The following is a 24,086-nucleotide window of genomic DNA, read 5'->3' as shown; positions in this document are numbered from 1 at the left end:
CTGTGCCTCAGTGGGCATCCAAAGGCCGAGGGTCGGAGCCAGGGATGACGGTCCCGTCCCCCTCCGGAGCCGGGCGGCCGCGCTGCCTTCGCCACGGCCGGCGGCCGGCCCGACATTTGTAAGCAATTTGCCGGAGCGTTCCGGAGGTGCTTCCCGCTGCCGCTTGGCAGCCAGACGCCGCACAGAAGCTCGCTGGCTCCCTGGAGGCCTCGCTCGGGCCCGGCCCTGCGCTGCTGCCGAGCCGCGTCCTGCCCGGGCAGGCGCYGGGGAAGGCGSCGGGGCCGGGGCAGAGCGGGAGCCTGCGGGACCCTCGGAGCGGGGCGGGCAGGGGAACCCACGGCTGGGGTTAACCCTTGGGGTGCACCCCAAAACTGAGCCGGGTTTGATCTGCAAATATCCGCTGCAGGCCGCTCTGCGTTTCAGCACTGGATCCGTGTTCTCCTGGCATGGTCTTCCTGGGCTATGAGTGTGCTCCTGGTGGGGAATGGGGGCTGCAGATCAGGGCTGTGAGTGCCCCCACCCCAGTGCAAACCCGTGAGGGTGATGATGTGGCTGGGAAGGATCTGATCACACCATCCCACTGCTGTGGCTGGATTAACCCTGCAGCCCTTTCCTGCTGCAGCTCTGCAGCCCCCTGGCCAAAGCTGCACCTCTGAACAGGAGGGCTGTGGGATTGGGAGCAGCTTGGCCCAGCTTCTCCTGTGCCCCAAAACATCTGTACAGAACAGGATGTTACCCTGCACACCAACGGGGAGGGAAGGRGCGAAGAAATGCGGGGAAAACCTGSGGAATCGGTCAAAAGGAGCACATGGATGGAATGAGGAAGGGGGACGCAGGGAAATGTCCCATCAGCTGCCTTCCTGTCACCRGGTCCCTGGAGTCTGGGGCTGTGCAGCAGGAGGGTGCTGGTGGGGGTGTCCCAGCTGCCTGGCTGTGCTTTGCTTCCTTCCATCCCTCCATTCCTCTCCTTTCCCATTGTGCTAGGGGTGCCCAGATCTTTTCCCACCCTGGCTGCAAACTGTCCAGCACTCCAAGCTGTGATTTGCCCATATGCAAACCGGGGGTGAATTCTTTCCYTCCCTGCTCAAGGTGGATCCAGGCATTTGGGAAGAGCCCCARAGGGAATGCTGCTCCTGGCATTGCTATTTGTGACCTGCTGCTTTCCCAACCACCCACACCGTGTCGTGTCCGTGTGGTCCTGCCCTGTGTCCTGACCTGGCTGGGCTGACAGAGCAGGGAACGAATTTAAGGAATGTTGCTCAGGGAGATGTGGATGCTGATAGCTGCCTGGGGGCGGGAAGGGACACTCACCGTGTCCTGGGACATYCCAGCCCTGCTTACTGGACCCCACTGGCCAGCCCAGGCCCCTCATAGGWGGGGTTAGGGATGGGATTTTGGGGWGATCACTCCCTCTTCAAATRGTGGGCTCAACTCCASGAGCAGCCCCCAGGAGCTGTGGAATATTTCACCTCTTTTGGAGGTGCTGGTGCTCATTGGGCATCTCCATCCAGCCCTTCTCTTTTCCCAGCATTGCCCTCCCACTGCTCATCATTCAGGRTCTGCCCCTCCTGCCCTGAATAATGACCCCTCCTCCTCCTCTTCTTCCTCCTCCCTTCCCAACCCTTTTCCAGTGGCAGTTTTCAGCTGCAGATGATGGGAACAATCCCAGTGGTTACAGTCACTTCAGGACTCAAATCAGAAGTGGCCAATTTATAAGTGAAATTTTTTTTCCTGGCTGGTGAAGTCAAGGGAAGTGACTTCTCCTTGATGAAGACCTCAAACCCTGAGCTTTTGAGGCTGTGAGGGAAAAGTGGGAGCTCTGCTGAGCGATGGCTTTGGGAGCCAGTTCCTTTGGGGAGGGCTATTGGATTGGTGGCTGAGGCTCAAAGACAGWCCCTGGAAGAGGTAATTAGGGTGATCCTGTCCTGATCCCCTCATCTGTGGYGAGGAGTCACGAGTCCTTCACCAGCAGCCACTCCAAGCCCATTTTGCATTAATTAGGCTGTTTACAAAACACTCTAAATTGCAGTAATGAACACCCCTGCCCTTGGTTTCCTTTAATTATCCATTTGCATGATGAATGAGCCAGCCCCTCTTGAGCCCTCCTTTTCCAGCAGAGGGGTCACATAGCTCAGGATGGCTTTGTATGGGATCTGCCATGCAAGGTGGGCAGTAGACCTCAGGAGAGAGGGAGAAGGGAATTGAGGAGGAGGAGGAGGGGATCTTCATCCCCAGAGATCTACCTGGCTGCAAGGAAGGGGGCTCCCTCCCCAGGACCCCACTACGTTAGAGTGGGGTTTGAGCAGCTGTTTCACCCCAGACTGGGAGCCTGGCACTCTGATTTTCCATAGGAAAAGGCACAGAAACCATTCAAAGCATTTAATCCTCCCTGGCTCRGCCATGGGGCTGCCTGCAAAGGCAGAGGAGGAGCAGTGGCATTTCTTGCCCCCCACATACCTTYCCCTTTCTTTCCCTTTTGACTTGGCGGATGAATTCCAGAGATGTTAATCCGCTCTCAACCCCTCRGTGAAGAATAAAATGTCCTCTCTGTGTGGGAGGAAGGAATCCATTCGAATTAATTGTGGGAAGGAAAGGGGAGCTGGGGGTGCATGTGAGGCTGTGCTGAGGGTGGGCTGAGCATCCTCTGCTGCCCCGTGGTCCCCAAAGGCGAGGGAGGGATGGGCAGGGGGATGGGGATATCTGAGGTGACACAACCCCTGTGTCCCCAAAGCGGGGGGAGGGTTGGGCAGGGGGATGAGGATATCCAAGRTGGCACAATCCTTGCATTCACGGCTGGAAGCTTCAGCCTCTGCCCTGGCCAAAAAAATGCCAACCATGCGGTCTGTGGGCCAGGCCTCAGCGGCAGCGGCAGGCACGGGGAGTGAGTGGGGGGCAAAATGGCCCCACTCAGCAGTTTTGGGGTGTCAGTGTCTATAAAGGGGAGGGAAGCACTGCTTTGCCGAGCCAGGGTGGCTGGAGCTCTGGGGTCCAACCCATCCTGGGGGCACACGGAGATGGGGCAGGAGGGATGGAGCGAGGAAAGTGCTGAGCTGGAGCTGTGTCAGACCTCTGAGGGTTCGTGGAGGTGAAGGTGGAGGCAGAAGAGAGTCGAGGAGAGCCCCCCCAGGATGGGCCAGGCACTGCTCTGTGCGCTGGGAGGTCGGTGTGGCTGTGGGGTGGGGTTCAYTGGGGGCTCTGCCTCCTGCCCTGACCTTCTCCTCTTGTCTCTGCAGAGCTCCTGGGGTCTGCCAAGCGCCTGAACGTGAACTACCAGGATGCAGACGGGTGAGTGCTGCCCTGCAGGGTGCTGGGTGCTGCTGCCAGCCCGGGTGGGCTCCTCTCCCTACCATCCAGTCAGTCCTACAGCTCAGGGTATCAGACAGCTTTCCAGGGGAGCTGCTGCACCCCAGAGAACATCCCAGAGTGCTGCTGCACAGGCAGAGTCAATGCTTGCCTGGATCTGAGCTGAGGGTTGTGCTCAATCCCTCCTGAAAATCCTTCATCAATCCCTTGCGTGTCCCCCGCTGTAGGGATGGGGTGAATAGGGATGGCAGCGTGTCCAGCAGTGCCCTGTGTGCCYGTGGCTGAAGCCCAGAGGAGCACCTGGCTGACCTCAGCGCTTGCACGTGCTCGTGCCTCTGTTTAATATCCCCAAAGCAAATCCCATTGTTTCGAGGGGTGGGTTGGGGAAAGAAAAGATGAGGTTGCCRAGTGACCACAGCATATTTGTGTAGCTCATCACTTCCAAAATCCAAGTGCTTAATAAGCTGGGTACTGAGAGTTAAAGAAACCACAGAGGCTCATAAAATAAATAAGCACATTATTCTTATTGAATTAACTCTGACCTGTCAGTCATTAGCATTGTTTTCATGTGCTGTTGTTGTACCTAATTTCTACATGTTTTCTTTTGGAGGACTCTGTAGGAAGAGGTGTCCACGATGAGTCCTAATAGGCCAGCGGGGGGTTGGGAACCTGCAGGATGGCTCCATCTTAAAATAATGCTGTGCAGATGGAGCTTAATAGAAAAAKAATTTAATAATAGAAGCAATGATCTGGTTCTGATAAGGCACAGGGCTTGTGCTGGGGCAGCTCCAGGAGAGCTGGTGGTGGGAACAGGGGTAAAGGGTCTGTTCCCTGTCAGAGGGACATGGGCAGGGCGTTGGGTTTTGCTGGGGCACAGGAAGGGGGTGATGGGGAGGTGAGACACGAGCATGGGGACAGCAGTGTGTGTCCTGGAAGAGCTGTGGTGTGTCCTGGAAGAGCCTTGGCATCACCTTGCTSAGGGCTTGGGGAGGGTGGGGTGGGCGAGTGTGGGTTTGTGCAGCCACCCCAGGGCAGAGTCAGCCCCACAGAGACCCCACAGGGTTGGGCTGGGGGATTTTGCACTCCCTGCATTCATTCTCTGAGGTGGAGGTTTTACTGTGGCTCGGGCTCATGGTGGGTGTACTGCAGGAGGGAGCAGCCCTCTCTGCTGGGGTTAGTGTCCCTCCTGCAGTGATGAGACTCACACAGCGCTTTGGGGGTGCTCTGGGACTGCATGTCATGAGGAGAGCTGTGCTGGATGAGCTGCACCCCTGGCACTGGGTTTGGACACTGCAGAGCCCATCAGAGCCCCACGCTGGCACTGTCAGGAGCCCCTCAGGTCCCTTGGAATGGCACACGGGCTAATTCCCGGTGGCACAGGGACCACTTGCTTGGCCTTGGCCCTTCACGTGATGGCTCGGGGGGAGCGSCAGGCAGACAGGCCCCTTTCACAGCCCCAAGACACTGGGCTCTTTCATTGCCGGCGGCCTCCCACGCTCTGCCGTGGGCYCCTGGCAGCCCTGCTGGCATGGGGAGGGGGCAGCTGGCAGAGGGGGCAGGAGTGGCCACGGGGCCGATGCGTTTGCTGGATGCTGTGAGCAGTGCTGGGGCTGGATGAGTGGGGAGATGCATTTCCCTCCATCCTGTTTGCCCCCACACAGGGCAGGGGTGAGGGACTCCTCTCCCTGGGGTTTCCCAAGGTACATGGGGTCCCTGCATCCCTCACTGAGCCCTGGGGCACGGACAGCTTGGAGGGATTTATCAGTGTTTTGCTGTGGGGAATCTGAGGCACTGGGAGTGGGAATCAGGAAGGACATAGCCTTGAAGAGCCAGTGCCAATCCCAGCCCTGAGCCCATGTCCCCGTGGAGGGAGTGGCTGTGGGGACAGCACAGTGGGGCCGGGGGCCGGGCTGAGCCCTGCCTTGTGCCGCAGGTTCTCAGCACTGCACCACGCGGCCCTGGGCGGCAGCCTGGACCTCATCTCGCTGCTGCTGGAGGCGCAGGCCACCGTGGACATCAAGGACAGCAACGGTAAGGGGTGACCCCCCGGCACAGCCCCTCCGGCCGCCGGCTCGGCCCCCTGTGCCCGGCCGGGGGCCGTGTCCAGCCCCGCTGAGCCCCGCTGCCCACAGGGATGCGGCCCCTGCACTACGCGGCGTGGCAGGGCCGTGTGGAGCCCGTGCGGGTGCTGCTCCGCGCCGCCGCCTCCGTCAACATGGCCTCGCTGGACGGGCAGATCCCGCTGCACCTCTCGGCGCAGTACGGCCACTATGAGGTGGTGAGTGAGAGCCCAGAGCCGCCCACGCCCCCTCCCCGGGGCTCTCGGGGTGYGGGGTGGGTGCAGACCCCCGTGCTGGGCGGGAGGGAGGTGGGGCCGCGCGGTGATGCTGAGCCCCTGCACCACGTTGCTCCCCCGCAGTCGGAGATGCTGCTCCAGCACCAGTCCAACCCCTGCCTCATCAACAAGGCGAAGAAAACCCCGCTGGACTTGGCCTGCGAGTTCGGGCGGCTGAAGGTGGGTGCTGTGGGCTCTGTCCTGTGCCAGGGGCTTCTCCGGGGGCAGCTCTGAAGCCCGCTGGCTCCTCCAGGAGAAAAGTGCTGGGTCTGGCCACAACTACTCTCTCCACCACGAGACTCAGAGCCTGGCAGGCACCACCTGCCTCCTCCTGTGGCCAGACAAGGCCGGATCCTGCATCTGGGAGCCGTGGGTTTTGCTCCTGACCTCGCAGCAGGGCAGCATCAAGCTGGGACAGAAGCCAGTTCTCGCTCCCAGTTCTCCACAGGCTCCCCACACCCACCCCAGCTTTGCTCACGGTTAAGCACGGAGAGGCTGAGCTGGCTAATCCCAGCAAGCTCTGAGCATCCAKCCCTGCCCCAGGTCCCTGGCACAGCTCGTGGGGACAGGGCCGTGCCGTGCTCTGGGAGACCCTGGCCCAGCCAGCACCACTGGGTTGGGCTGGAGCACGGCCAGCCAGACTGTTCTGTGCCCCACCRAGAGGGCACCAGGGGGATATTTCCATTTTTGGAGTATCTATAATGTCTGCAGCTATAAACAGGGTGGTAAAAATAACTCCTCTGGGTTGCCCTGAGATGCTAAGAGTCGCTCTGGGCTGGAGAGACTGGAAGTTTTTAGGACTTGGTCTGAAAAGTCTGATTATGGGAAGACTATTTCTGTCTGTTGTGACCTTTTACAGCCTCTCACGACAGTGTGGCCATGCCAAGCACTGTCCAGCTCCAGCCAGGCCTGGGACTGTGGGTGGAAGGGAGTGGCTGGATGGGGAGTAGTGGGCTGGTCCCAGGGATGAGCCCCTCACTGGGAGGGTGCAGGTGGGGCTACCTGCACCCCATTGCTCACCAGTGCTCTGTGCAGGTGGCCCAGCTGCTGCTGAACAGCCATCTGTGTGTCGCCCTCCTGGAGGGACAGTCCAAGGATGCCACTGACCCCAACTACACCACCCCACTGCACCTGGCAGCCAAGAACGGGCACAAGGAGATCATCAGGTACTGCCCAGGGTACTGTCCTATGCTGGAAATAGCCATCATGGCTTCAGTCGCTCTTCCTCCCAAATCCACCTCCMTCCTCAGGCTTCAGCCCCTCATCCCCAAAGCAGGTGCAAGGTGTTGTCCCTTTCCCATCACCACGGAGCCAAGTGCCTGGCCCTGAGGTCCATGTCCTGCTGTTCACTCTCTCCCTCCTTCCTACCAGGCAGCTGCTGAAGGCTGGGATTGAGATCAACAAGCAGACAAAGACGGGCACAGCCCTGCACGAGGCCGCGCTCTATGGCAAGACGGAGGTGGTGCGGCTGCTGCTGGAGGTGAGCRTGGTGGGACGGGGCTGTAGGGGGGGACAGCCCCTCGGGTCACCCASCACCCCTTGCCCTCTGTCCCTTCCCTCCCTTGGGTGTGGTGACAGGGAGGGATCTGTCCGTGACCATGTCTCCTCCCGGGCAGGGTGGTGTCGACGTGAACATCAGGAACACCTAYAACCAGACAGCGCTGGACATCGTCAACCAGTTCACCACCTCACACGCCAGCAAGGACATCAAGCAGCTGCTGAGAGGTGAGGTGGGGATGGCACTGAGAGGGCTTCTTCCCTGCTGGGCTCCCAGTGCTCCTCCTGAACAGCCTAAACCAGCATCCCAGTCCCATCTCACATGTGTCCCCATCCTACAGGTGGGGCAGTGACTGGGCATCAAGTCCTTCCTGCAGTATTAATGTTTTCTTCTCTCCTCTCCTTGCTCTTGCTTTCTTCTTCTGCCTTTCCTGGATTCCTCTCTTTCCCCCCTGCGCTCTGGCACCTTCTTTCTTCCTCTGTCCCTTGCCTTCAGAGGCATCAGGAATCCTGAAGGTCCGAGCTTTGAAGGATTTTTGGAACCTCCATGATCCAACTGCCCTCAATGTCCGAGCAGGAGATGTCATCACGGTGAGGCTGCTGTCTGCTCCCCATCCCCCTGCCCCGCCATGGCCCCAGGTACCAGCCCCATCCCTCTTGTCCCATGGCAGGTCCTGGAGCAGCATCCCGACGGCCGATGGAAGGGGCACATCCACGATGCTCAGAAAGGCACCGACCGTGTCGGGTACTTCCCCCCCTCCATCGCTGAAGTCATCAGCAAGAGGACAGGTCAGTGGTCATCTGRGCATGCTGGGGACAGGACCCTGTGTGGAACCTTCCAGCACCTCCTGTCAGACAGGCCCTGCAGCCCTGGCTAGCGAGGGCGGAAGGGAAGGACTCGGGTGGGCACAGGGGGTGTGCCAGGGGTGGGGTGGAATTTCGGGGTCGTGGCTCAGCTCTCCCCCGTCCCTGTCTCCCGCATGAGCTCTGACCACGCGTGTTTTGTCTTTGAATGCAGGCATGGTTGTCCCCCGCGTGGCACCCRCACAGCAGCGCCAGGGTCCCCCTGGGGCCCTCCCGGCCCCCCCCGGGGGGCTGCAGCACCTCCCTGATGAGTGTCCACACCCAGCGGCCCCGAGCGGCCCAGCGGCCTTTGGCCACCTCACCCTAACCCGGACGGGCCCTGGTCCTGACAGCTCAGGTCAGGGGAGCACCTGGGGAGGGAGAGGGGCTGGGGACCTGCCCCTGTTTCCAGCCCTGCCTGTGCAGGGGCACAGGGGGACACTCACCTTCTGCCTCTCCATGGGGAAGCAGCCAGATGAGGGGGAGCAGGTGCAGGAAAAGGGAGTTTTGGGGAGCCCTTAGAGCAGCCCCTTCGTTCCCTGTGTCTCAGCCCTCTGTGTGTCCCTTGCCAGCCCAGGTCACCCTGTCTGTGTCGTGCATGCTGGGAGGCGGGAGGGGACTGATGCACTGTCTGTGGCCTGAGGGATCTTGTGGGACACTGCTTTCTGCTGGCATCACCRTGTCAGCACACGGGTCCTTGCCGGGGATCTCTGTGCCCGTGTCAGCCCCGATCCCGGGGTGCAGCTGATGGCCCCGTGCTTGCCCCAAGCAGCAGGAGACAGGAACAGCGTGGGCAGCGAGGGCAGCATCGGCAGCATCCGCAGCGCCGGCAGCGGCCAGAGCACCGAGGGCACCAACGGGCAGAGCACCAGCATCCTCATCGAGAACGCCAGGGTAGGCACCAGCCCCTGCTCCCTGTGCTGCTTCCCCGTGCTGGCTCAGGCTGGAGATGGAGCCCCAGCCCCTTCCCTGCCCCCTCCTGGCAAAGGAGGGGCTGCTGGAGCTGAGYATCCTCCACCAAGCACCTGCTTGCTGCCAGGGCTGGGCAGGGAGGTGCTCCTGGGGGGTCCCCAGTTGTCCCCCAAAGCATGGCTGAGCTTTTTGAGTGGAGCTGGAGGCTGTGGTTGAAATCACACAGCATCCCCACCCTGTGCTRTGTCACCTGAGAGGATAATAAAGGGCCCTGTGCCAAATCCTGCCCAGATCTCTTGTTGGGGGCTGGCTCATTGCTGGGTGAAGCTGTGCCCAGCAGCACACAGACAGTGGGGACCCGCACTCTGGTCCTGGGGGTGACAGGGCTTGTCTCCAGAGCAAAGTCCTTCCTCCACTCACTCCTCCTCTCCTTCAGCCGCTGCCGTCCACTGGTGAGGACCTCCAGCAACACCTTTTGGGATCAGAGCCACGCAATGGGACCTCCCCAGCAGGTAAGGGCTGTCCCACCTCCAGGGGGCCTTGGGGACAGCTGGTGTCCCAGCCCTGGGGGCTGCTCACTGCTCAAGTGCCTCTGTGACAGTTCTGCTCTCTCGTTTCTGCCAGGGCCACAGGGCCTCCAGACCCCAGGCAGCTGTCCCCCTGGAGACAGGGTCTTCTCCCACCAGTTCTTGCGTCCTGAGCAGCTCCTGGAGGGAAAGGTAACTGGGACAGCTGGGGAGTGGTGTACTGGGTGAGAGGGCCGTGTTTGGGGCATTCAGCCCAGCTCTCACTGCACCAGGGACACTGGGGACAAGTGGGTCTTGCTCGGGGAAATCCCTGGAGCAGCCAGGTTCTTCCAGCCCCTGCAGCCGCCGTCATGGGCTGTTCTGTCTCCTCCTCTCCCAGGATGCAGAAGCCATTTACAACTGGCTGCGTGAGTTCCAGCTGGAGTCATACACTGTCAACTTCCTCAACGCCGGCTACGACGTCCCCACCATCAGCCGCATGACCCCCGAGGTGAGGCAGGTCCTTCCCCACCTGAGCTGCCAGCAGTGCCCCAAGCCCCCTGAGCCAGTGCTGACCACGGCCCCACTCTGCTCCCTTAGGACCTGACAGCCATCGGCGTGACCAAGCCAGGCCACAGGAAGAAGATCTCCACAGAGATCGGTCAGCTCAGCATCGCAGARTGGCTGCCCAACTACATCCCGGTGAGTCCCTGGCACTGGGGCTTTGGTCACCCCCTTTTTCCAGGTCTTTTCTCAGAGCCTTCTGACCCCAGGACAGGACAGGATGGGGTCTGTAAGTAAATGCACACTGCAATGGCTTTGACTGTGTTAAAGCAGTCAGAGACACCCTAAAAACAATCTCCTGGGCAGGGAGGGGATGTTGAAGGTACTGCCCATTCCTCAATGCTCACAGCTGTGGCTCCGTGCTCTTTCCAGGCTGACCTGATGGACTGGCTCAGTGCCATYGGGCTGCCCCAGTACCACAAAAAGCTGGTGAACAACGGCTACGACTCCATCACCATCGTGACRGACCTGACGTGGGAGGATCTGCAGGAGATTGGCATCAACAAGCTGGGTGAGTCCCTCATGCCGTGCTGGCATGGTCTGGCGCAGCCAAGTTTCCCACCCAGGTCCCCACACCCCGTTCTCCCTCAGGCTGGGAGGTGCAGGCATGTCCTGAGCACCCGGAAAGGGCAGTTCCTGGCTGTCCCTGAGAGCTGTCCTTGGCCAGCTGGAGCTGGGCCCAGCCAGGTAGATGCCAGCAGTAGTTTGTCTCCTCCCATAGGAAGGGTTTGGATAACCCCGAGGCCTTTGCCCTGTTGTGTGACATAACCACGACTCTTCTTGGCCAGWAAACAAAGGCCTTGGGGGCTGGAGYTGACCTCACGTCCCTTTCCTTCCTGCAGGCCACCAGAAAAAGATCATGTTGGCTGTCAAAAAGCTCAGAGACCTCCGCAAAAGCCTCAACCAAGCAGAAGCAACTCTGGCAAGACGCAAAGTCCCTGGTTCCCTGGACATTGTCACCATCGAGTCACTGGAGAATGGGGACTGCCAGTCCCCGCACACACCCAAAATGACGACCTTCCAGGACAGTGAGCTCAGCTACGAGCTCCAGACAGCCATGTCCAACAGCTGCCACGAGACACTCGGCATCAAGAGCAGCCAGGGAATGTCACGGAGCCAGGAGAGCATCGGGGTGCGGTCACGGGGCTCGGGGCACTCGCAGGACAACGTGCTGTCCCGGCGCYTGTCCAGCCCCTCGCAGGAGAGCCTGGGCAGCGGCGAGAGCAGCAGCAGCAGTGGGCAGTCGTGTGCCCCACCCCGCAGCAAGGAGAGCCCAGCCAGCCTGCCGGGCCGGCCCAGCCCCGAGCCCTTCGGGAAGCTGGTGTCCCCCGAGGGGCTGAACGGCTTTGCCAACGGYGGCGGGAGCAGCCCTCTCAAGGAGAGGAACCTGCCCGAAGGCACGGATCAGTACGCCCGGCCCGTGGTTCAGAAAGGAGCCGGGACCCCAGCGGTCACCCCCTGTACTCCTCCCCAGACTCCCAGCAAGGGAACAGCCCCCTACATCTTCATGTACCCACACGTCTCCCTGAAATCCCCAACAGTCCCGTCCCTCCTGGGAGCAGAGCAGCCCAAAGCGCTGGCACACCCRTACCCCTCCATCTCCCCCGGACAGAAGAGCAGCCTGCAGACGTCAGCCCAAAAAGGCTTCTCCTACCTGCACAGCCAGTGTGGCCCCACGGAGCCGCCCAGCACAGCCCCCAYGGCCGGGGAGCAGCACAACGGGGGCGAAGGCTTGAAGCACAAGAAGCGCTCGCACAGCCTGAACCGCTACGCGCTGTCGGAYGGGGAGCACGAGGAGGAGGAGGGGGCCCCCAGCAGCACCCTGGGCTCCTATGCCACACTGACACGGCGACCAGGCCGCAGCCAGATGCCACGGGCCTGCCTGCAGGTGGACACCAAGGTGACCCGCAGCCAGTCCTTCGCCATCCGGGCCAAGCGCAAGGGGCCCCCGCCGCCGCCTCCCAAGCGCCTCAGCTCCGTGTCCAGCACCCTCGCTGCCGAGGCAGACGGCGAGCAGCCCCCCAACCCYGAGCGGCAGCCCGCAGCCCCCCAGGACGTGGTCGATGCTGGTGCCACCCCCAGCGATGCTGGCCGTGGCAGGACAGTGAAGAGCCTGGCRGCTGCGCTGGAGGGGACACCGGGGACCAGTCCGTCCAAGCCCCTCCTGGCCCCAAAACCACTGCACCTGACTCAGGACTGTCTGCCCCGGGCAGATGTGGGTGAGCAGTCCCACGATGGCGGTGACACCGGCAGTGCCACAGTTCCCGATAGCAGCAGGGACCCCTTTGAGAGCAGCAAGCCACGGAGACGGACGGTGAGCGAGCCCAGCGCTCCTATGACAGAGACGGCTGTGCAGGGCGAGCGGGAGGACGCCTGCTCGGACACAGAGGAGGAAGCCAAGCCGGGGGTCTCCTCTTCATCCTCCCAGAACAGCTCCAGCGAGTGCATCCCCTTTGCAGAAGAAGGCAACTTAACCATCAAGCAGCGGCCAAAGCCCAGCGGGCATCCCAAGGCTGACACGGCCGTGCCAGACACGGAGCCCGGTTCCCAACTGGCAGAGCCCCAGGGCTCTGCTGGGAAGGAGCCGGCAGCCCCTGCTGCAAGCAAGGAACCGCCCGTGCTGGAGTTCAACCTCACCGAGTCGGACACGGTGAAGCGCCGGCCGCGCTGCAGGGAGCGGGAGCCGCTGCAGGCGGTGCTGAAGGCGTTCAGCATGGCGGGGCAGGCGGAGGYGGGGGGCACCCCCACACCCCAGTACGCCCAGGCCCAAACCGTCAGCATCGCGGGACCCCCGGCACCGGCACCGCGGCCCACGCTGGCTGGGGACGCCTTTGACGACGACAGCGTGGAGTTCAGGATTGCYGAGATAGAGAAGAGCATCTTGTCGCTGGAGAAAGGGATGAAGAAGGCSCCGAGCCCCACCAAAGCCCCCAGCCCCACGGAGCTGGTGGGCACAGCTGTGGTGAGGACACCCACTCCAGGTATGGGGGCTGTCTCTGAGGTGGCGGTGGGGCTCCCTCCCGTGTTTGTGCGGGAGGCGAGGACAGTCAGTGCCACCACCTGCCAYGAGTCCCCTTCCTTTGCAGATGTCCCTGCCAAGCACACCTCCGTGGCATCCACCAAGCTCGTCTTCTCCGGGCCCAAGACCATCTACCAGCAGGTGCTGCAGCCCTCCCGCCACACTGTTGCTCCCTGGGCAGCCACCGAGGCGGTGCCGGACGTGATCGGGTCCCTGCCCAGTCCTGGCTCRCTGACTCTGGAAAGCAGCAAGGTGTCAGCAAAGCCCTTGGCGCCTGCCCCGGGGGCTGCCCTGGCCCAGCAGCGGCTGGAGCAGACCAACTCCAGCCTGGCTGCCACCCTGCAGGCAGCYGAGAAGAAGATGACGGTGGAGGAGGCAGAGAGGTGAGGGAAACACTGGGACTGGGCCCCCCAGGAGGGATGGGGAGGGCCCGGGGAGGGCAGGAGAAGGGCTATGCATGGGCACATCACGCCTGCACCACACAGGTGCTCCTGCTGCTGGGTTGGGTCCAGTTGAGCCAAACCTTCCCCATCAGCACCTGCAACCTTTGAGCAGTACTTTGACTGTCTCCCTTTCCTCCCCAGCCGCCCTGGGACTGTGCACTCGGCCAAGAACATCTTGGAAGACATCAGCAACATGTTCGAYGACCTGGCTGACCAGCTGGACGCGATGCTGGACTGAGGCTTGCTCCCTCCTTCCCCTCCCCACCTCCGGCTGCTCCACCTGCACCCCTCGTAATGGGGAACGAGCAGATCTGGCACGCAGCGGTGCCTCCGGGTCTCTCGCACTGCGGCTGGGAACACGGCYGCCCTCCTTGCCCACCCCTGGCTCCGTGTCACACGTGCCAGCGTGGCCTTGGGCCGGTTTCCGAGGGGTCAAGCATTTCCCACCAGACTGGCAGCAGGAGTAGAGCCCAGAGGGGCTGCACACACAGTCCTGGAGGCCAGGGAGAAGCCCTCGCTCCCTTGCACAGAGCCGAGGAGCCTCCACAAGGGACCTTTCTCTTTCCCCACTGCATTGTCGAGTCCTGCCTCTGATTATTTATCCCCTGCCAACAATGTGTCACAGGAGAGACCTCCCCGGGCAGCCACCACCGAGCTGGCGATTCACTGAGCAGCCCCGGCCSCGGCCAGGCCTGACAGCAGCTAAAAGAAGACAGAGCTTGTCGCAATTTGGCAGCTCRCGGAGCGAGAAGGAACCTTTCTGCTTTATTTGCCGCTTTTCCAAACGCGTCAGCGTYGGGCAGCGTGAAATCCAAGTGGATCGAAATCCCTCCAGCGGGACCCACAGACCCCTCGAGATGGGGCTGGCACGGCCTGCGGAGCAGCGGATGCTCTGCCACAGCCCTGCCRGACGCGGGAGCCTTCCTGCCCCTTCCCAGAGCGATGAGGATGGTGATGGCAGCGCCAAAAACCTGGGAATTTGGGCCAGTCCGTCTGGGTCGTGCTGCTCTCAATGGAGATTGCCCTCTGCTAACACCGTGCCTATGCAAACCCTCACCCTGGTCCTTCAGAGTGAGGCAGCAGCGTGATTAATGCTTTTAAAATTTTTTCTCCCCCTCCCTTATCCCTTTTTTTAGGGAGAAAACAGTCCCTTTTCCCAGTGYCCCTCCCTGCGGGGAGCTGCTGGCACAAACCCCGCCGCGAGCATTGTTCAACAGTAGCAGCGTTTGGGATGTGATCCTTCCCGGCGGCTCCGCAGCCCAGCGGGGCAGCTGACCCCGGATGCACCGGGGGATTGGGCTCGGGAGCGGCTCCCGCGCACTGGATGCGCGCTGTGATCCCACAGCCTGTGGGTGCAGCTCTGCATCCAGGCGGGAGGAGCGGCTGCATCGCTCCGAGACAGATTTCTCTCGCAGGATCTGCTCAGTAGTGCATGGCTAAATATGTCCAAGAGCCCCGAACTTGGCTCGCGCTCGGCATGCCAAGCAARTGAAAGCATCCGAGCACCAGAAGGGAACTGAAGATTGTGCTGAAGTGCCATTTGCTACAAAAAWTCCAAACAAAGGGAAAGAAAAATCCCTCTATTTCCCTTTTTTTTTTTAATTAAAAAAAAAATAAAAATCACCAATGCAAAACCAAACTGGAAAGGGAGGAGGTGGCTGGAACTGCTGGAGGAGGCAGTGGTTTCCCAATCCTGTTGGGAGTTTGTGGCTGGATTGGACTGTTTGCAGCCCCTTGTGCTGTTGCATGGCAAGGGGAGCAAAGCCCACCTGAACATTCCTGAGGGTCTCTGTTCCTGAGGGCATCTGTGCTGTGGGCCAGGCAGGCAGGAGGTGCCAGCCTGGCCTCCGGGCTCAAAAGCAAAGACAAAAAGCCCTGAAAAAAACCTAAAATCCCATTGTTGGCTGGGATTTGACTGGTGGGTAAGACACTTCTTCCCAGGCTCTGATTTCTGTCCCGCACTGAGTGTGTCCACTGCCCGTGTCTGAGTGCCACGTCATGGACATGATGTTTTCAAATAGCTACAACCAGTGGCACTTTATCAAGAGGTTCACAGAAACCTTTTAAAACTGATTTTTACTCTCATSAGTCAACCTGGGACAAGCCCAGTTATTTTTTTTCCAATGTTGATAAACTGTAAATGTCTTTTTTTTTAAGGCCAATGTATATATTTTAAATGTGATTTATTATATATATTTACTAACCAGAACTGCAAGTCTTGGGTCAGGGATAAGAGGACACTGGGGTGGAGCTGCCGCTGTCTGAGCCACCTGAGGGCAGCACAACGCTGCTCTCATTGTCAATAAGGGAATTAAACATTTGATTTTGCAGAAGAATGCCTATTTTTTGAGCTCTAGATCTCTATTTTGAAGCTACTGTATGGTGTGTAAGTTATGTACACTGCAACTGGGACTAACTGACCCCAGCTGCACCTGCTCCGTGCAGYGAGACAGTGAGGGGAAAAAATAGCCCATGTAATCACCAGACTGACAACAGATTTTAAACCATCTGCTCTGTTTGTGTTAATCATGTGTTTTGTTTTCCACTAACATCCATTAAGACTAAATTCTATTAAACAGTGGGGCATATTTTACCCTTTTGATAGTTTTGCCTGGTCGTGTCCTTTGTGTCAAATGGCACAAGCTTGTCTCCTGCTGYTTGAAGTCCATTGAGGATCAGCTTTATCCTGTCCCCTGAGCACTCCAGGGTTCCTCAGATAATCTCCCCTGGTGTGTTCCAGTCACCTCCAGTGGGGTTAATGTTCAGTCTGAGTCTCACCAGCACGGCAGGAGCACGGGGACAGCGCTGGTGTCCCGGTGTTCCAATGCCCAGCTCTGCCCATGTGACACCTCCTCTACCCCAGTGCCAGGCAGACATTTCCTCCCTCCTCTTGCCTGCTCAGAGTGTGACCACTCTTTGCTCAGGACAAACAGCCCAGGCCTCCTCATCCCACCAGCATTCCCAGTGCCTGTCCCAGCTCACCCCGACCTTTATCCATCCCAAGGGATTCAAACCTTGGCTGCAGCAGCGCCTGGGATCCAGGAAACCACCAGGTAAGAAAACTTATTCTATAAGGTGTTCAGAGATGGACAGATTTGCCCAAAGCTGAGCAGAAACTGGGAAAAAGGCCAGAATTGCATCCCAGGAGCATCAAGTTCTCAGGCAGTGTTCCTACAACAGGAAAATCACACCCTGTGACCCCAAAGGCCACACACATTTTTACCTCCTTGCTTTGCTGGGTGCAAAGTCATTCCCACTCTTAGGTGTGTTATCCAAGACAATCATTTATTGCCATTCATGTACTGGATGCTTGTGGGTCTGGGTTGTATCTTTTTTTTTTCTTTTTTATACAATTTACAAGTTTTAATACAAATGAAATATTTTTACATACATCCCAAAAAATTTAATATAAAATATACAGCATTTAAAAACATCTTGATGTAGGAAATTTCCTTCTGAAGCCATGCACCCTGACCTTTGGACACCTCAGTGGCTGAGGGAAAGGGTGGCACTGGCAAGACCATCCAAAAGGCTCCATTCATAGACACTTTAGCTCCCTCCAAGTCTAGCAGGGGAAGGAGGATGCAGGAAAATAAACATTTGTGATCACCCAGAGAAGGAATCCTTGAAGGTGCCTCCTCCAGAGGAAGGTGTGGCCGGCAGGAAGCCCTGGAATCTGCTGCYTTTTATCAGCTACAACAGTTCATGGCACAGGGCAGAGCTGAGGGCTGGGGTGGGGAAAGCTGGGACAGCAGAGCAGCTTTGTGCTGCCTCTGACTGCAGCTCAGCTCGGCCACAGAGATYATATCCCACTTGTGACCCGACCCTGGCATCAGGAAGAGAAGCTGATTTCTCAGGGACCAGGTGTGATAGATCTAGAGCTGGCATTTAGTGAATTGAGGCTGAGAAAAGCGCAGGTTTTCAGGTTCCCTGAACCCTGCGGGTGCCAGGGCAGTGAGGGCACARTCCAGCCTGGCTGGCAAAGGTGGGCAGACACTGCTGTGGTGCAGGGGAGCTGCCCTGTGCTTCCCCCAGGAGCTGCTGGCTCCTTATCCCCTGCAATCCTGCCAGCATGGCATCTCCACATCCACCCCCAGGTGATGGAACTGGGGCCAGGGCTTGGAGCATCCCCAGCTGCCCCCTCCAGCATCCTCAGCGTGTCYCCAGAGCTCAGGGGTTGGCTGCAGCCAGCTCTGCTCCTCTACCAGCCCCACAGCAGGGTGAGGGTATTGCTTAGAGACACTCAGCCGTGTCCGTGCTCTCAGGTTATGGAAAAGTGAGGAAGACAAGGTGGAGCAGCAGGGCAGAGCGTGGGGGCTGYAGCCAGCTCCCTGCCTGCCCAGGAGGGACCAGCTGCCACGTTTAATCTCAGGTATCAGAAGGGAAGGAACAGCCAAATACTGTAGTGTTCATATTGGACCAAAACCAGGGCCAGGACTGACCAGCTTCAGTCAGTGTTTAGAACCAAAGTCAACATCTCCAGGAGCTGCAAATATTCTGGTAGCCAAGCCTGTGTGCTCCTGGGTGGCCCTTGGCTGTCAGCCCACAATGGCACCAGTGCTCCCAGTACAGATGGGGTCTGTTCAGAGCTCAGGATCAGGGTTTGCTGCAGCCCTCAGGGGAGGGTCCCCCAGGAAACAAAGAGAAAAACACGGAACAGATGTCGCCCAGGGAGGCTGTAGCTGCCCCATCCCTGGAATTGTTAAAGGCCAGGCTGGACAGGGCTTGGAGCAACCTGATCTAGAGGAACGTGTCCCTACCCTGTCCCATGGCAGGGGCTGGGACAAGATGAGCTTTAAGGCCCTTCCAACCCAAACCATTCTGTGGCTCTGTGTGAAGGCATCAGCACGGGGAGGAGAGACTTGCCAGCACTATCACAGACAGACATGATTGGGGGGTTCCCTGTGCCTTGGAGAGCCAGKACTGGAGGCAGCACAATCCCGGGATTGGGAAAGGAGCCCTTCAGCAGCTCTGTGTTAGTCACAACTGCACGGTGCAGATATCCTGCCTGGGAAGGCATCCCCTCCCTCCAGGCGGGTTAGGCAGGGCTCAGGATTTATCTCGAGCTGTGGCTCTCTCAAGCAGGCACGCTACTGAAGCAGAACAGCAATTCGGATCACAAACAGGAGAACAGCTATAAAACCTCTCTGGGGGTTGTTAAAGAAGATAAAAGCTGGTTCAACAGGGCTGCAGGAAGCTGAGCCATGCTGGCTCCCTGCAGGCAGGCAGAGCTGCCCTCCCTCTGCACCAGACCAGAGGATCAAGCACAGGCAGCTTTTCCCAAAGCCTTGTCTCATCCCTCTCCTGACACAGCCAGCACATGGCTGTGACAACGACACTAGAGGGCAGGRCTGGCTCAGCCGGCTGTCCAGACACCCTTCCCACTGTCCCCGCGGGAATGTGAGCTCCCAGCACCCCTGGGACTGCAAGAGGGATGGCTCCTTTGCCCCAGGACACAGGGCAAGGAGGTGGGGACGGCATGCACAGGCATGCACACACGGAGAGCAGGCAGAGATGGAAAACCAAAACGGGTTTCAATAGAGATCTGCTTCAGCAGCCCTACTGGACCCAGATTCTCCTGCCAGGCCCAGGAAACCCATCTGCTCACCCAGAGGAAAGGAGTCGCTTCATTTTAGCATCACCATGATACTAACGAATACCTCTAGCAATAAATAAATAAAGGAAGAGCAGCCTGAACGGGCACCAGGGCTTGCAGGCTCCTGTGAGGGTACCTGGCAGGCTGGGGAGGGGCTGCATACCTGTGGGGAGATCCCTGCCTGCCTGGGGCCCCGGGAAGGTGCGGATGTGTTTTTTTTCCGGAGGCTGGCCTGGTTTGTGTGTGTGAGGGAAAACTCCCTGAGCCTTTGGTGCAGCCACTGTCCCCATGGCTGTTTGGCCCTGGCTCCAGGGAACTTGAGCTGGGTGCTCTTAAAATGGTGAATTCATTCCCAACTTGGTTTCAAACTGCAACTTCTGCCTCTTTTGGTAACGGACACGAACCCTGGAGAAGAACAAAGAGAGTGAGCATGGGGARGGGTGAAAGGTAAGACAGCCCCACTGCCATTCCTGAGCTGCCGGCACCAAGAAGCAGGGAAGGCCCCTGGCCTGGCCCTGTGGTAGCCTGGGAAGGGAATCAAATCCAGAGATCAACCCATGGTCTTGGTCCAACCCCACTGCAGCTAAATCCCATCCCCAGGGACACCAGACACAGCACAGGAAGGTCCAGAAACCCTTCCCAGGAACTGAGATGGTGTCTCCATCCCACCAGGGTTCCCTGTAATCCCCGCTGCCTTTCCTCCCAGCCCATTTCCTGAAGTGCTGTTCATTAGTGCTGGCTCCCAGCTCTAGGGGAGAACAGCAGTGACTCTGCCTGCTGCTCATTCTTGGCTGCAGCCACTTCCCGTGCACAGCAGCCCCACAGTCCAGCCTCTGTATGAAGGCACATTTCCTCTGCTGTGATTCAATGCCTCTCTGTCCTCACGGGACAAGATGGAGAGAACAGCCCTCCCCAATTCCATGCTGGTATTTCATAGACCTTGGCTGTCTCCCTCCCTTTGGTTTCAGATAAGGAAATTTTGGTCTCCCTTCCTGCTCCCAATCACTGCCACTGCCCTTCTCTGACCCTCCTTCCTCCCTGTGCTTCCTCCCTGGGAGGTGGAACGTGGGCCTGCACACAACAGCCAGGTGATTTACACAATGCAATTAGCTTTTCCTTTTTGTTCCCCACCCTGTTCTCTGGGCATCTTTTTTTTTTTTTTTTTTTGTTTTTTTTTTGCAGCTCAAGGCCAGGCTGGAGGGAGGCTCCAGCCCTTTCTCCCTTAAAAACCCCCATACCTGATTTCATGCAGCTTGACAATCTCATTGATGATAACCACAAGGACCAAGGAAAGAAAACCCAGGAGCCATGAGACTGGAGAGATGGAGACGTGGTGAAAGGTCAAAGAAGAATTGAGGTTTTCCCAGAGTTTCAGGTCCAGCACAGTCTGTGCCACTTGCCCCAGCAATCTAAGATCAAAACCAGACAGAGCCAAGCTCAGCAGAGCTGACAAGCTTCCCAGGATGTGCAGATCAGGGTCCAGGCCCAGATAAAACACTCACAACAGASACCCTTCACCAGTTCAGCGGTGGAGATCAATTGCCATGTGCTTGATTCTCCACAGCACCAGCAAACTGGTGCTGGAGCAGGCCTAGAGCCCTCCTTGCTCCAGGAACATCTGGAACACCTGGAACAGCTGCCCAGGGCCTGGGGGTACTCACACAACAGCCACAGTGAGCGTCCACCACCGGTTGGAGAGGGGGCTCTTCTTCCAGAGGGGYTTGGTGCGATGGACGTGGGTGATGGATATGAACACTGTGGGAAAAGGGGATTATTGACCATCACACACACACACACAACACCCTACAAAGTACACCAACACCTGTTACTCCTAAGGGATATGGGGTTCATGGCCATGGAATCAACCAAGGCTGTTTCAGACCAGGCTCTTCACAGCAATTCCAAGTGCCCGGAATGTGAGGTGGGGCAGAGCAGTGTTCATTAATTACATCAATAATCACAATTACTCGTTTTGAGGATGGTTCACAGCCTGAGGAGTTAAAACAGCTAAAATACAGCAGGCAAAGGCCCAGATCTGGGGAGTGGGACAGGGGTGGGTGTGCCCTTGTTCCAGGGCTCCAGCCCAGAGGGGGATTTAGCCAGAGACCCAGAGCTGCCTGCACAGGACTGAGCATTTGCTCAGCTTTCACTTGGGCTCTTCCAAACAGCTCCCAGGCAAAGCACCCCTGCCTTGCCTCGGTGGTCTGAGTGACACAAAAGTACTGCAACTCCTTCTCTCCAAAGCTGGAGATCAAACCTGGAAGCATTTCTGCTGGCCTGGACACCTGSACATCTCAACACACAATGCTCTGCCCAGCACCACGGGACACGAGGGACAGGGAGCACAGACCCTTCAGGACTGTCAGGGAGGAACTGGACCTGCTCTGCCAGGAAAAGGGTGCAGGGGATGAGGGTCAGCCAGGAGCTGACTCCACACCACTCCAGAGGGTTTAAAAAKGCTTCCAGCTCTCAGTCACAGCTGCACCAGTGCCCTTTGGGGCAACGGGATGCTTCACAAAATAACAGCAGGGATACAAAGATTTCTGAGGCAGGAAATATTTCTGGAGAGCTACAGGTGATGCTACTAACTTTCAAGAAGGCAAAATGGATTTGGCTCTTCTGGTGAGACTGAACATAACCAGCTCTTCACCAGGCTGGTAGGAAACAGAATGAGCCCTGAAGGTGATGCCTTTAATCTGCCAGGACAATGTTTAGTGAGACTGGGGGATTTGTACCTGTGCTGTGAGGCCACTGCACTGTCTGCTTCTACCAGGGACTTTGTGTTCTGGCATAGGGGGCAAAGAAAGAGACGAAGAATGCAAGTTTCCCCCCAGAGTGGGGAATGAGGTTCTGGGAACAGGGACTCACCTGTGTGTAAAACAATCAGGCCAGCTGTGAGCTTCTGGGCTACRAGGAGAGCGTTGGACAATGTCCCAAACCAGTCAGGAGCACCATCAGCATTGCTGGTGAATGAGAGGACACAGGAGAGAAGTCAACAGTGGCACTGAACTGTCTGCCCTGTTCCCACCAGGCCATGTCCTCCTTTAGGAGCTGAGGATCTGTGTGTGAGCTCAGGCTGTCCTGGCACCAGGAGGTGACAGTGGGCTACAGGGAGAGCCCTGGTGGGTCATGGAAGAGGCTGAAGCTTGGAATCAGCTCTGCCTGGGAAGGGCAGGAGCTGTGGGGATGTGTGTGCTGGGCCCAGTTCCTCACCTGTGCAGCATGATGGAGGARCAGGCTGTGAGGTTGAGGCTGGTGGCGTTCACCCCTTTGCAGGACTCGTGCAGGGTGAACCCGAAGCAGATGAGGCAGGAGCAGATGGTCAGGCTGAATTTCAGCAGGAAGCAGAGCAGGAAGTAGTGCTGAGTCTGTGAATARGGGAGAGGAAGGAGGATGACACRGGCAKGTCACCGGTACARCCTCCTCCCCATGAACCATCAGGGMATSMRKGGCTGCAAAAGACAAGCTGTRGTACAGATGAGATGCTGCACTGAGGATCTGCCCTCTGGGCATGCTGGCACAGGGGATTCCCTTCCTGGCTCATGCCATGGATCAATTTACCAAGCGAGATGGGAAGGTTCAGGGCYTCAGCTATACATCAACACTGGGACAAAACTGAAGAGAAAAATGTGTGAACAATTTAAATCTGAAGGGCCACGTACCTTCTTGGGAATGGAAGTTAAGTTTTTTCCTGTTGCCATGGTCATGATGGAGCTGTGGGGAGGCTTGCCCAGGAGCGAGATACTGGAGAAAGGTAAGTTAAATGTCTCAGTAATGTGTTCAGGCACCAGAGCTATTGAGCTTTTGTCTGTGTCTAACATTTAAACCCCAACAACCTGCTCAGACTGCTTGAAGCACTTGCACTTATCTCTACATATGCTGTAAAGGGCAAGTTATTCATGGCAAGTGCAGACAGGGAGAGAAGTCAACTCCAAATGTATGACGGAGGAAAAAAACACCTGTGATACCCTGGCCTCCACCTGACACCCCAAGCTCCCCATCACACTCCAGCCAGGGCAAAAGTATTAGGACTGGAAGATGACTTTGAGCTGGAGCAGCTCTCAGACAGCAGGCAGGGTTAACACAGCAGCACACAAATGCTCCTGTCACTGCTTCCAAGCACCTTGTCAAAGCACAGGCTTGGAATAATCCTTGCAGCCTTCTTAGCATGCTGTGGGTGAAGTCAGCTTGCTTTTAGCATGGACACAGTGAGGCTGAGGAGTGGTCTGTGCATCCTGAGGATGGGTGGGAGCAGATTCCACCCTGACAGACTCACCTGAGCAGTGGGTAGCAGAAACAGGAGAGCCACACGATGTCTGTGGTACTGAGGATGGGGGGCAGCTGCACCAGGCAGGAGAGGAACTGGACAGGAGAGAAACAATCCASAGTGAAGAGCATGAGCAGTGCTAGGATGGACTTGTTACCCAAGATGCTGCTGTCTTCCCCAAAACACTGGGATGAGCTGGTAACTGGGCTGCCACTGCATAGCTYCTCCACGTGTGGCAGGAGCTGCAGGGGGTGCCCTTCTCCAGGGAAAAAGGGTTTGAAAGTAAATGTATGAGGGTCAGGGGGAAGGGGCARTGCAGGCTGAGATCACAAAGTCTCCATCCCTAACTCCCCCAACCCTGCTGTGCAAACCTGACTGAAGGCCACGTTCCTCTCTCCAGGCTGMCCCACTGCAGCCTCCCATATCCATGTGAGCTCTCCCATCCTCTGAGCTGTCCCCAGCCAGGCCAGGACTCACCTGAATGACAACCAAGGTCAGCTGGCACTGCAGCAGGAAGAGGAAACACTTGCGGATGCCGTAGGTTGCATGCCTGGCCTGGAAGGAAGCACAAACCCTCAGARCCCTGCTGGGAGCAGCTGTCAGCCAAGAGCACTTCTTGGCAGGCAGGGGCAGAACATGTGGCCTGCAGGGGAAGTGGGAGGGGAGGGGATCTGGACACACTGAAAGCAAAAAGGGAAGGTCTCCTGCCTACATGGAGAGGTTCTGAAGACAAGGCAGGATTCAGCCCAGGGATAAATTGGTTTAAACTCCTGGCTTTTCTGGGGTTACACTTCTCCCTAA

General features: G+C 58.1%; 2 protein-coding genes across 7 annotated transcripts in view; one reads left to right on the top strand and one right to left on the bottom strand.

The window, feature by feature from the left end:
• Nucleotides 1-15,020, top strand: part of CASKIN2 (CASK interacting protein 2) — a 32,692-nt gene extending 17,672 nt beyond the window's left edge. The window contains exons 3-21 of one of the 4 annotated variants that reach the window (XM_057381381.1): nucleotides 3,234-3,285; nucleotides 5,237-5,334; nucleotides 5,436-5,581; nucleotides 5,723-5,818; nucleotides 6,674-6,804; nucleotides 7,010-7,118; nucleotides 7,255-7,363; nucleotides 7,641-7,726; nucleotides 7,807-7,924; nucleotides 8,154-8,336; nucleotides 8,751-8,872; nucleotides 9,327-9,402; nucleotides 9,515-9,609; nucleotides 9,797-9,907; nucleotides 9,997-10,098; nucleotides 10,333-10,471; nucleotides 10,803-12,941; nucleotides 13,047-13,362; nucleotides 13,564-15,020. In XM_057381381.1, the coding sequence (XP_057237364.1) occupies nucleotides 3,234-3,285; nucleotides 5,237-5,334; nucleotides 5,436-5,581; nucleotides 5,723-5,818; nucleotides 6,674-6,804; nucleotides 7,010-7,118; nucleotides 7,255-7,363; nucleotides 7,641-7,726; nucleotides 7,807-7,924; nucleotides 8,154-8,336; nucleotides 8,751-8,872; nucleotides 9,327-9,402; nucleotides 9,515-9,609; nucleotides 9,797-9,907; nucleotides 9,997-10,098; nucleotides 10,333-10,471; nucleotides 10,803-12,941; nucleotides 13,047-13,362; nucleotides 13,564-13,660 (4,325 nt within the window). In that variant the 3' untranslated portion in view covers nucleotides 13,661-15,020. Of the gene's footprint in view, nucleotides 1-3,233; nucleotides 3,286-5,236; nucleotides 5,335-5,435; nucleotides 5,582-5,722; nucleotides 5,819-6,673; nucleotides 6,805-7,009; nucleotides 7,119-7,254; nucleotides 7,364-7,631; nucleotides 7,727-7,806; nucleotides 7,925-8,153; nucleotides 8,337-8,750; nucleotides 8,873-9,326; nucleotides 9,403-9,514; nucleotides 9,610-9,796; nucleotides 9,908-9,996; nucleotides 10,099-10,332; nucleotides 10,472-10,802; nucleotides 13,363-13,563 lie in introns of all 4 variants that reach the window. The other 3 variants (XM_057381380.1, XM_057381378.1, XM_057381382.1) reach the window with 3 other exon arrangements.
• A 1,065-nt stretch (nucleotides 15,021-16,085) lies between these two features.
• The window catches only part of TMEM94 (transmembrane protein 94), a 51,429-nt gene continuing 43,428 nt past the window's right edge, over nucleotides 16,086-24,086 (bottom strand). For 2 of the 3 annotated variants that reach the window (XM_057381383.1, XM_057381384.1), the window contains 8 exons: nucleotides 23,763-23,840; nucleotides 23,295-23,380; nucleotides 22,681-22,762; nucleotides 22,232-22,386; nucleotides 21,887-21,981; nucleotides 20,680-20,773; nucleotides 20,257-20,427; nucleotides 16,086-19,423 (listed from right to left, as the gene is read on the bottom strand). In XM_057381383.1, the coding sequence (XP_057237366.1) occupies nucleotides 19,351-19,423; nucleotides 20,257-20,427; nucleotides 20,680-20,773; nucleotides 21,887-21,981; nucleotides 22,232-22,386; nucleotides 22,681-22,762; nucleotides 23,295-23,380; nucleotides 23,763-23,840 (834 nt within the window). In that variant the 3' untranslated portion in view covers nucleotides 16,086-19,350. The remainder of the gene's footprint in view (nucleotides 19,424-20,256; nucleotides 20,428-20,679; nucleotides 20,774-21,886; nucleotides 21,982-22,231; nucleotides 22,387-22,680; nucleotides 22,763-23,294; nucleotides 23,381-23,762; nucleotides 23,841-24,086) is intronic. The other variant, XM_057381385.1, reaches the window with a different exon arrangement.

Source organism: Malurus melanocephalus, unplaced genomic scaffold, assembly GCF_030028575.1.
Source record: "Malurus melanocephalus ecotype Western Australia unplaced genomic scaffold, MMel_1.1 scaffold_509, whole genome shotgun sequence".
NCBI lineage: Eukaryota > Metazoa > Chordata > Aves > Passeriformes > Maluridae > Malurus > Malurus melanocephalus.
Note: the sequence above shows the minus strand (reverse complement) of the source record. Positions and strands in the feature narration are given on the sequence as shown.